Source organism: Rosa chinensis, chromosome 1, assembly GCF_002994745.2.
Source record: "Rosa chinensis cultivar Old Blush chromosome 1, RchiOBHm-V2, whole genome shotgun sequence".
In the NCBI taxonomy this organism is placed as follows: domain Eukaryota; kingdom Viridiplantae; phylum Streptophyta; class Magnoliopsida; order Rosales; family Rosaceae; genus Rosa; species Rosa chinensis.
Window position 1 is genome coordinate 51,928,653 of NC_037088.1, and position 12,020 is coordinate 51,940,672.

The following is a 12,020-nucleotide window of genomic DNA, read 5'->3' on the forward strand; positions in this document are numbered from 1 at the left end:
AATTCATGGCCGCAGGCATCACGTTTCATATCTGCAGAAGGGTCAATATAATGGAACATGCCATGCCACTGGGGCCAACTGAAACTGAAAATGCGAGAGAATGAAGAAATGAAATGGCGGTGCATGATGAGTGCTATATATGCATAATGTATCACGTACTAACTGACTGTATATGATGTAGATCGATCTCCCATCTAATTCATGCCAATCAAGGAAGTCTCGGGTATTAATTCAATTTGCAGATTACAGGTAGTTGCCCCAAGTCTATCGAAATTTCTTCAGATCCATATATTGATCCAGGGGACAGAAGATTTGTTTCGCCCAAGCAGACCTAGGCCTTCACCGAAATTAAAGGGCCGGGTCCTGCCTGATATAGATCGTGGAGGATGATTGGTGAAGATGATCAGGAGGAGCTAGCTAGGTTCAAGCCAACCAGAATCTCACATTCTCGTGAGTTACATACTATCCTTGCGAGTCTCATAAGAATCTTTGTAAAGTAGCACTTATCCTATGTGAATTCCTAGCCTTTTACTAATTGTTATGTTTTGGCGTGGAAGATGATCAACTACTAACTCTATCTAGCTAGAGTTTACAACATCATAGAATAAGGCTCTAGAAACCTCACTAGGTAAAGAGTTGGTCCAAACTTGACCGTTTACATAATTATGATAGGCTATCAATGCATCAGCTGCAAAGTTCATCTCCCGGCCTGTCTATGCTTAAAGGAAATTTCTTCAAAGTCTTGAGTTAGTTGCTTCACATCCTGAATGATCTTCAGAAGCCTCCAAGGTGGAGTAGATACACCATTGATTGATGTGCAGTAGTTGCTTAGTTATGAAGTCAACCCAAAATACTAAATCCAATATATTTACTCCAATTTTTTTTTTAGGTGCATCTATGACTCTAGTTTTTGAAGTTAATAGTTCCAAATATAATTAACTCTCGGAAATTGCAATAAAACAGAAAGCATAAAAACTGTTTGCAGCAAATATTTACAAACCCACTGCACTACACACTCGTTGAATTCTACTATCAATTCAAAAGCTCAACATTTAGCCTCATTTGAATATCACTTCCTATACTAATCAGCCACCTCATTACTACTATACAAAGTCATGTTGCCAATTCTATATCTCAACATTCAACCTCAAACTCTCTCTCTCTCAATTTTTCTTAGCTACCAAAACAGAAAGCTTTAAACTTTTCGCTACACAATCTTCCGATTCAAACTTAACATTTCACCGCATTATCTTACTCGGTTTTCTCAGTAACAAAACCAAAAGAAAGTAAAGATCCTACCTTTGGAGCTTACCGAATCATGCGAGAACACCCAAACGCAATTCTCAGCCGCGGCCGCAACCTCACCGAGGGACGGCATTACCGGTGACCAAGCCACGGCTCTGACGGCCGAGGATGGAAACGATGTCGGAGGGAGTTAACCCCAACAATGGAGGTGTGACTATTCAGTCTTTGTTTTTTCTTTTGGGAGAATTTTACAAATGGTCACTCAACTATGACTCATTCGACACTTTGGTCACTGAAGTTTCAAATATATCATTTTGGTCACTCAACTATTACATTGTCAATCACTTAAGTCACCCAAAGAGTATTTTTTATAATTTTTTTAATGAAAAAAATTAACAAAGTGACATAAGTGATTGACAATGTAATAGTTGAGTGACCAAAGTGATATATTTGTCAATCACTTAAGTCACCCAAAGAGTATTTTTTATATTCATCTAAAAAAAAAAAAAAAGTATTTTTTATAATTTTTTTTAATGAAAAAATTATCAAAGTGACTTAAGTGATTGACAATGTAATAGTTGAGTGACCAAAGTGATATATTTGAAACTTTTGTGACCAAAGTGTCGAATGAGTCATAGTTGAGTGACTATTTGTGAAATTTTCCCTTTTCTTTTTTGTCTCTTTCAAGGCTATAGGCTATAGCTCAAATTTGATTTCAATTTTTGGGTTTTAAACTTGAAGAATGAGTCGGTAACTATTTGGTTCAGTGGCAAAAATATTCTTCATGTGCGGAATCTCTTGCGTTCGACTCTTATAATTGAATATTAGTGCCAAATCGTTTTATCATGGTTTATATGAGTTTCGTATCAATTTTACTTGTGAGTTGTAAAATCACAAGTAATGAACTTTTTGTTCAAAGTGATGTTATATTTAAATTATTAAGTATTATTGTCACTCTACAATAGTACAAAGTGTTAAAGAAAAGCCATCCCCAATTTAAGATTTTTAGTTAATAATCTACGATGGAGCTTATAGAAACTAACTTCTAGATGGAGTCATTATGTTGTGCGGAGTTTGTATGTCTTTCGGGACCTAGGTCCAAATATGCTTACCAAGTGAACTTTTGTAGCAGTTGTTATGTTTGTACTTAAAGCATACTATATTCTTTATAGTGTAGTGAATGAATACTTCACATAGTCGCGCAGGATAAAGGTTGATGCAAATAACCGATCATATTATCATGAAAACAGTAGTAAGGAGATCATGTTATCATGAAAACAGTAGTAAGGAGTTCAAAGATGAAGTGTTTGAAAGCACACAATCAAGTTTTGTTGAATCAAAAGCTACCATACACTACACATAGACAAATAATCAAAGTATCAAACATACAAATTTTGGTGATTGACAAAAACATAGACAATTAATCAAAGAGACAAATTTCGGTGACAAAAATGAAGAGATTAAAGTATAAGTTTACCTCCAGAAGAAATGAAACAGTTGATGCGTGAAGCCGCTAGCTTCCGGCAGTAGAAATTCGCAAAGTGTGTGCGTTCATCTAATGAAAAGATGAGAAAATGTCAAAAAAAAAATTAACATTTATCTTTTAACTTTTAATTTTTAACATTTACCATCAAAGGTGGCGTGATGTGGGGTACCTATTTGTCAGTAGTAAAAGTTATTCGTTCTTAGTCCTAAAAACACAGCACTGAAAACATTAAAACCAGAAATGTTGTGATTCTGATAAAGCAATTAAATTTTACAAGAAAACCCACCATAGAATGAAAATTGATAGAGATTCAATGCCCTAGGAACTGTTATTTTCAAGAAATTCTCATGATTCCAAGAAATACAAAAGTTATCCTCAAACAATTTCTTGAACAATGTATGAAAGATTCAGTAACCAAGTAATAAAAACTAGTAAAATCGAATAGAAAACTCACCAGAATAGCAGTTGTGATTCCTCCAGGATCCCATTGTAGGTTTTTTGATGAAATTTTGGTTCCCATCTCTTGGAATCGGGTTGAAGATGATAACATAGATGAACCTCTAGAAGAAGAAGAATATGAAAGAAATAGAAGTGGAAATGAAATATGGAACAGTGAAATACTCATTGTGACTCGAAGATAATTCTAAATAGTGGTTTTTCTAGTTTTCTTGGATTGGTTTCTTGCTCAAGGAAGGAGCGATCAAAGAGACGAGGGGAAAAACAGAGTTCTGTTACTCTGGTTGACTCTGTTTTAAGTAGTCAATGGAAAGTCTCACTTTGAGGCTTGATTCCTTCCCTCTTTCCTTATATAAAACAACGCTCAGGTGGTTTTTGTTTACCCTTTTATTTACTTTACCTTCCAGTTTTGACCAGCAAATCCTTTTCAGACAAAAAAAAAAAGCCAGTAGATCCTTAGTCCTCTGTTTTGTGATATTACTTCTTACATTATGTACCCTTCAAACTTTGTTATGGGATTTTTTTTTTTCAGAATTTTATTGGTTGTGTTTTGTTCTAGGCTTATATCTTGTATCTTTGTGAAAATTTCTTAACATTTACATTAATATAACGATATGGAGTAAATTTTAGTATGATACATATCAAGGTACATGTGATGACCTGGATTTTTGTTTTTTAATTCTTGCAATTAATAATGGACCAGTTGTACAAATTCTTGTTCTTATGCTTTGTTCTTATGTTATTCGTGAAATGAAATTACTTTCGAACGAAAAATTACTCGAAACGTTTCATTTTCGAGGGGTCAAGGATTGAATTTTTATTGGTTGAGTTTTTCCAAAAACTTTCTTCACGAAAGTCGTAGAGCGCAAAGATACAATTTCATAGACATGTGCACGCGAAAAATCATAGGATCCATGAAAAATTATGGTCAACAAAAGATTTTCTATTTTCGGAAATTTTCCTATGAATAGAATTTTTCTCAGATTTTTGTCATAATCCCCAATTTCCAACTTTGGAAAGTTTTTCCCCTCTTTTTCTCTCTCCTCTGAAACCCTAACTATCTCTAAAATCCAGTTGACCCGACCCGACAATTTCAGCGCTATCTGACGTTCTCCGGCGACATCATGGACTCAGAACGCTTCTCCTCCTCCTTGCCGTCTTCACTGTCGATGTGGTTTGTAATTCGGGGTATTACAAATGTGTCCACAGAGTAGAAAACCATTAGAAGGTCAAAACCTATCAAATAGTCTGTTCAAAATTGCTAAGTCTGTTCAAGTCCAAGTAAGCAATTTTCCTCGTGGATTCATCATACAAGAACACATTTTCCTAGTGGATTCATCATCCTATCCATTCACCATCAAGAAAACAATTCAGCATAATATCATAATCATAAAATGATGTCATTGAAGCAAAGTCATCCAGATTCCGGCCAAAACACCTTAACATTCCCAGATTTCAATCAAAAGTCTAGAAGAGGAAAACAAGAACTACTAAGAGAGATAGTGAGAACATGATATCTTTAGCGAGGGGATCAAAGAACGATTTCAAGGTTCTGATTTCACCTGAAATAATGCATCAAAATTCATAATTAGGCAATTAAAAGCTAGAGCGCAAGACATAGCCAACTTTTTAACTTAAAGAAAAAGCATGAAGCTTTAGCTTTCCATAGTACTTCTTTGGATTATAAGCTCTCATAGACGACTTGCTAGACTTGTAGAAATATGCATTCCTCCTCTGCTTTCCCATTGAGAAAGTAATTGGAATTCGTATCAGTAAATGTGAATTCCAAGCATAAAAAACAAGAAAGGAAAGGAAAATAGGAAGAGGGTTTTTCACGCATTGTGAAATCTTGAAGTTCTTAGAGAAATTTCTCTGAAACAAGAAAATGTAGTTAAGCTCTCTTAGGCACTCTGTTTTTGGTTTTTTCTTTTCTCAGCTTTTAAGGAACTGGAGGAAGAAGAACGAGAAATTTTGAAAAATGACCGAGTTTGAGTATTTAAGTTGGTTTTTAACCTTATTTTTAAAAATCATTAAAAAATAATCATACGGTGAGCTAAAATGTCTTAATTATCCCTTAATGAATTCATAATCACTCTATCGATTTTTGGGTGTTTTCACATGATTCGGCGAGCTCCAAAGGTAGGTTCTTTAGTTCTTTTGGTTTTTAGTTATTGAGAAAATTGAGTAAGATAATGTGGTGAAATGTTAAGGTTGAATTGGAAGAGGACTTAGATGAATGTGTAGCTATAATGTTTAAGTTTGAATTGAAAGCGCGCAGGACTTAGATGAATGTGCAGCTATTTTCGACCAAAAGAAAGAAAAAAAAAAACAAACAAACGTTGGTAGAAATTAAAAAAAGAAAAAGTTCAAGTAAGGGAGGAGAATAAAAATGTAAGATTTCTAAGAAAATGACATTATGGGGAAATGGGGAATTGGTAATTTATTTTCGATGCGCGATGTAATATGTACTTTTAAGCTATTTACGGAAAAGAAGTGACTCATATTTATTTGTGAAAATATGACGTTTTGTTTACACCACAATTGTGTGCTTAGGTGAGTGGAGTACTAATCGATTTTTTCTTATAAGAAACGAAATTGTTTATTTATTTGTAAAGTTTTCTTTTCAATGAGCTCAATTAGACGTACTTGAGTTTTCATTTATATATAAGAAAACCATTAAATTAAAGATGAAAGCCTTTAGGGCAACAAGGTACAAGGGTCACTAGATAAAGAGTTCGTCCAAACTCGACCGTTAACATAATTATGACTTAAGAAATTACATCAGCTGCAAAATATATATGCTTAACGGAAATTTCTTCAAAGTCTTGAGTTAGTTCCTTTATATCCTGGATGATCTTCAGAAGCCTCCAAGGTGGAGTTGATACACCATTAACTTGATTGATGAGTAGTAGTTGTTTAGTTATGAAGTCAGCCCAAGATACTAACTCCAATATCCAAGTGCATCTATGACTCCAGTTTTCTAAGTCTCGGAAATTGCAATTAACCTATTACTAGGCAAAAGCCTTCTACAATTAGTAGATCCTTTTACTGGATGGTAATCAACTGTTAATTAGTTTCCCTCTAGCTAGAACAAGGTTTACTCTCCGAAAGAGGATTCCACCTAGGTTTTAGGTATACACATAAAAGCTCCCATCTTAGGAAAAGCACACAGCAAACATGACGACAAGTTCAAGCCCGAAGCAAGAGGAAATTAACCACTGCTGCTCATCAGGAATGTGATGATCAAAACATGATGGCCATGGCTGTAAACCCAATACCGCCAGACTTGCCCGACCTTGTTATTCACCGAATCCTCCAACTCCTTCCCACTAAATCTGCTATCCGCATGAGCTTTCTTTCCAAGGAATGGCAAGATGCATGTTGTTTGGGCCCTGTAATAGATTTCAACGAGGGAGGTGATGACAACAACCTTCATGAACATACAAAGTTCGTCGAGAACATCCTCAATAGGTATTTGGAAATATGTGAGAAAGACCCAAACAAACGGAATCTAGAGAAATTCAAGCTCCACATGACCAGGTACTCATCCAGAGACGCTAATATTGTAACTAAATGGTTGATATTTTCATGTAAGAGAAGCGTGAAAGAGTTAGATATTAGCCTTATGCCAGTTAGTGAATTGAACTACGACATGTTGTCATGTTTGGATCCTCTCGAAGCAAGCAGGGCTGCAAGTCGCATGAAAAACTTGTTTTACTTGTCTCGGATGGCTCTTGTGAGTCTTGTCAATGCAAAATCTGTAACTACTCTAAATTTAGAGTATGTGAGAATGAAGAAAATCTACAATAAGCATCCTATATCTGTTGGTCTGCTTCCCTCTTTGAAATCCATGTCCTTCAAGAGGCTGCATTTCGACTACGAAGCTCTCCTCTCCTTAATTTCTGAGTGCCCTTTCATTGAACACTTGTCACTAACTTCATGTTCTTTCCAAGGGGACATTTATATGCGGAGTTCCAGTCTCAAATCTTTGGAAATTGACCGATGCGAGGCTCTTTTAGTCCGAGTCTATGAAGCTATAAATCTTAAATCTCTTTCAGTTGTATCAGGTTTCGGTTCATCTGAATTTTCGCAGCTTGAGCAGGTGATATTTAGAGATTGCCTCAAATTGAAATGTATGAACATACATGCTTCGCACTTGCGTTTCCTTAATTTAGATGGATGCCATAATGTGAAAGGCACAATCGATGCTCCAAAGCTCGAATTTTTCAATTTCGTTGGTTACTTGAAGTGCAAGTTCTCTTTGAAAGCTCCAAATCTGAGGATGACCCGCATTGAACTAATCGAAAATTGGGATAGAGAAGCAGCCACTTCCAACAGGCAATGGAAACATTTTACAACACTGAGCGATTTTCTTCAAGAATTTGGTATATCCAAAAGTTTGTACCTCTGTGTTTCTGATTTTAAGGCTGTCATATTTCCAAAAGATTTCAGAAAGACTTTGTCTTCTCCAATATTTCCAAATCTCGAAGAACTTCATTTCTCAGCGAAGATTCCATGCCTGCAAGTAAGATGAGAGATGGCAAAGAGTTGGTGGATTCCTTTAAATGGATGGCACCTTATAAACAGGATATTAGATGTGTACCATGGAGTAGCGGATTCCTTGAAATGGATGACACCTTATTTTCAAGATATCCGATGTTTACCATGGAGTAGTATCAGGGAAATACCTGATTAAGGGCTGAGGTGAGTGAGCTGTGGCAAGAAAACCCAGCCAATAGTACTCAATCATCACAAAGGTGTCAAACGCTTGAGCATTAACAACAATAAAGTTCTTTATAAGTTTTGATGTACTTCCTTTCAAAGGTGCCAAACTATGAATTAGTTGTATGATTTTTTTGTTCTTATGGAGATGTCATATTCGAATGTTTTGGTGGTATATATACTATAGCCAGATAGAGGATTTCCTCTGTTGGTTTTTTTGAAAAACCACGGTATCCATGCATTCTTTTATCTAGTTGTAGAGGATGCGAAAAAGTTAGGTTCGGAATGCAAATTGCAGTTTGTGTTATCTTATGTTTTAACAAGTTCTTTGCATTTAAAACTACGTTTCACTTCACTATCAAGTATCAATTTTGACAATTCACTAAAGTTTCAAAACAATTTGAGAGAGAGAGAGAGAGAGAGAGACCTAGCTGATGATTTCATCGTCCTTTGTTTCTATTCCGATCCCTTTGCCACCTCTTCGATCAATAGATCAGCAAGTCTTTAACTCTTTACTTCGCATCATCAACGTCTGGATTGTATTGCCCTCAAATTGGTATACATATCTTCCTTGCATTGCAACATGCTCCTATAGTTATGTACTTGCAAATTCATATATTCCGAAAATCAAATTTGATCGAATCTATAATAACAACCAACCAAATTTGGTTCTTAAGAAACAGGCGTGTTAAATATTTAAAGGAAAATATCCAGGATACAAGTGAGTGACTAAGGAATTAAAGGGAAGTGAAAACAAGTGGAAATTGAATCACATAAAGCTTTCTAATACAATGATATCTACAAAATCAGATAAATAACAAAACTGGCAGCAAGGGAACGAACAGCCGAAGGGGGAAAGGTTTCTTGGTCAAGTTTTGAAACTAGTTCCAGACCACTTCTTCATTCCATCCTTCTTCATCCTTTGGGAGTTGGAGCCACCGAGTAGATTTTCAAGCGATTTTCCCTTTCTGTTCCGCGCCCTTCCTGCTTCTTTCAAGAGATCAGCTAATCTTTTCTTCTCATCATCAACATCTGGATTTGCCGTCCCAAGCTTTTCTTCCCTCACCTTCAGAATGTACTCTAATATCTCAATTGCAGATTCTACCCTGTAATAAAAAGTATAGTTTTGTGTAAAATAGTGGATGAAGGAACAAAATTTTTGCCCAGAGCAGTAGCTATAAAACTTAAACTAGAATTCATATGTAACCAAGTTGTCTAACTAGTGAACTCAATTTGGAAATCTATTGAACCTTGGCCATCTAAACTAAAGAAAATGTTTATAGCTTACATGGATAATAAAGATCAATTACCTTCCCATGGCATCATAAGTTGCTGCAAGGTTGCTATATACTCCAAGAGTATCCAAGTGACAAATGCCGCACTCCTGCTCAAGTATATCCCTTGCTTCTTCAAAGAGTCGAGCAGCCTCACCTAATTTGTATAACTGCACACAAGACAATCCCAATTGGTTCAGCACAATACCAAAATAGGCTGATTTCCTCTCCCCGCTGGCCCGAAGCTTCTCTATAGCACTGTCCAATGAACTCCAAGCTTCCCCAAACCTCCCAAGCATGTAGAACATAACCCCCATCTGTGCTTCTATTCCTGCAATAGTGCTCCGGTGTGCAGGGGTATCCTCCAGTAACTTCATGGCCTTTTGCAAGAGCTTTAGTGCCTCTTCAGGCTCATTCACAGCTTCATAAATGGCTGCAATTTCAGTCAACCCGGTGGCAATTTCCTCGGAGACAATTCCGGGCAAAGGTTTAGCATATATCCTCAAGGCATTCTCACAGTAGGATTTAGACTCTCTTAACTTCCCTGTCTTGTAATACAGATCAGCAAGGCGAATAAAGACTGATGCCACAGAAGGATGATTTTCACCCCTTGTAGATTTGAAGACTGTGAGCGCTTTCTGGTAGGAGAAAACAGCCTCGTCAAAGCGACAAAGAGACAAGTAAATGTCACCAATCCCCATATCAATAGCGGCAACCTCATTGTCTTGCCCATTGGCAATCATTAGCATGCTAGCAAGGACAAGGTGCTCAAGCGCAGATTCATAATCTCCCTTTGCCTCATAGATGAGAGCCATGAGACGACGGTCAGCAGCTTCTTCAATAGACGCAGGTCCCTTATGCTCCCTGTGAATTTCAAGAGTCTTCATACTATAGTTCTCTGCTTCATCAAATTGCATAACTTGGACATGTGCCTCCGCTAGGTACCTGCCATTTCCAATATCATTTCACAGCTACGCATCACAATGATTGTTTTTCACTGGAGGGTAAGCAGCAAACACACTACAGGTAATTTCTACATACTTCACATCTGCACAACATGGAGTAACAAAAGACACTACTAGGAACTTAATCGCTAGATCGATGCTACATTGACATGTTATGACATAAGTATGATAGGCTGTTCTCAGGGGACTGTTAATCTCTTGCAACTTCATACTATCATTTCTTATGCACCAAAATCTTACTGAAACAGTTAAAAGACAATAGTGTAAAAGCCAACCTCACTAACCAGCTTATCATAAAATGCAGTAAATTTTAGAAGTTACTTGATTTCTAATTCCAGGTTAAATTCCAAAGTTGCATCAAGCAAGTTCTACAGTATAATAAGATTATTAGTCTCTTAATCCTAACATAACATTTCGTAAGTAAACAAACACCACCAACCAAAGAAACTCTGAAGATCACGAGCACGATAGTACATTACTATATTCATCCCACATCCCAATGCAACCACTCAAATCTACCCAAATCCAAATGGAGTAAGAAACACGTGGGCCCCCCACTGTACCTAGTCTTTACTATACTAGTAATACCACAGCAGGCGCAATGTAGCAGTTCATAGCATGACAAAGCTAAAATGCGCCAGTAGATGAATGATTACCTGCAAGTCTCGGCAACTCTCGGGTCGGACTCACCGAGAGTGTCCATCTGGATCTTCAGACCCGACCCGTAGCACAATATAGACTGCTCAAGCTGTCCCAGCATAGAGTACGTGTCACCCAGCTGCATGTAGCCGGAGAACTTAGCCAGAGCATGGTCCGACCCGTTTTCGGGATCCGAGACCTCAATGGACCGCTCCAGAACCCGAGTCGCCTCCTCAAACCGGCCCAAGCTACAGTAGATCGCCGCCACCAGGTGCAGGCTCATGGCCAGGTCAAGGCCGGGACCCGAACACAGCTCGAACGACTTGGAGGCCCGAACAGCGTAGTCCAAGGCCTTGTTCGGGTTCTCGCCCGACCCGACCGTCTCTCTGGCGAGCTTCAGCAGGAAGGGACCCAGATCCGGGTTGTCCAGCGAGGCCTCGTCGACGGGCTGGGCGGCGGCCTTTTTGGCGGGTCGGGCTCTTGAGCCGGACGGCGACGGGGTTTTGGTGAAGCCATTCGACCCGTTTGAGTGAACCGGGTCGGGTCCGATCACCGACCGCCCCGGCGTCCTCAAAGGCGACGTCTTCAGCGACACCAAAGCTGACATGGTCCGAGAACACTCAGATACCCAGAATTCAAACACCCAAAAAAAATGGGAAACGAGTCAAATTTTGATGGGGTAGGAACAATGTGGAGATGGGTGTGTGATTTAAGGTTAAAGACGGGGACTTTGAATAGGGGGGCAGGTGAAAATGTGGAAAATTTGGTGCAGTGTTGGAGTGAAGGCGTGGTGGGGTAAAAGGGGGATTAATGGGGGAGGGTGGTGTGGAAGAGACGCCTAATGATGAAGGAATTGGGGCTGTTGTGCTTTAATTTGATCATAAGTTTGAGGACGAAAAAGGGGACGAGCAGAGATATGAAATCCATTTTTAGTATTTGAGCTCCACGCTGTCTTTGGTAGCTTTGCTTCGTCTGTAATCTTTCTTTCCTTGGCTGGACAGTGGACCCATGGAGCTCTCTATGCAGAGGAGGGGAAAGAGGAGAAGAGCTGGTTGTTACTCTTACGACGTGTTTGTTACGTGGGGATTGGACACCTTTGTTCTATTTTTCTTCTTCTTCTTCTTCTTCTTCATTTGATTGGTGACATATAGGGTGCAAATAGGACTTTGCAAATTTGATTCGCCAAAATTAGATTTTGATACAACTCACGTTTCCATGTGTACAAAGTTTAAA

At 38.2% G+C, this 12,020-nt stretch overlaps 2 protein-coding genes across 2 annotated transcripts; one reads left to right on the forward strand and one right to left on the reverse strand.

Annotated features, from left to right (window-relative positions):
- The first annotated feature begins 6,446 nt into the window (after positions 1–6,446).
- LOC112169411 (putative F-box/LRR-repeat protein At4g15060) lies at positions 6,447–7,721 on the forward strand. Its single transcript, XM_024306437.1, has one exon. The coding sequence runs from the start codon at positions 6,447–6,449 to the stop codon at positions 7,719–7,721; it is 1,275 nt and encodes a 424-aa protein (XP_024162205.1).
- Positions 7,722–8,555: 834 nt separating this feature from the next.
- On the reverse strand, positions 8,556–11,860 carry LOC112182044 (protein KINESIN LIGHT CHAIN-RELATED 1). The gene is made up of 3 exons (XM_024320473.2): positions 10,805–11,860; positions 9,220–10,128; positions 8,556–9,015 (listed from the first exon to the last, which is right to left on the reverse strand). Exons 1-3 carry the CDS (start codon positions 11,392–11,394, stop codon positions 8,778–8,780), a joined length of 1,737 nt encoding a protein of 578 aa, XP_024176241.1. The 5' UTR covers positions 11,395–11,860; the 3' UTR covers positions 8,556–8,777.
- Between the last annotated feature and the right edge of the window lie 160 nt (positions 11,861–12,020).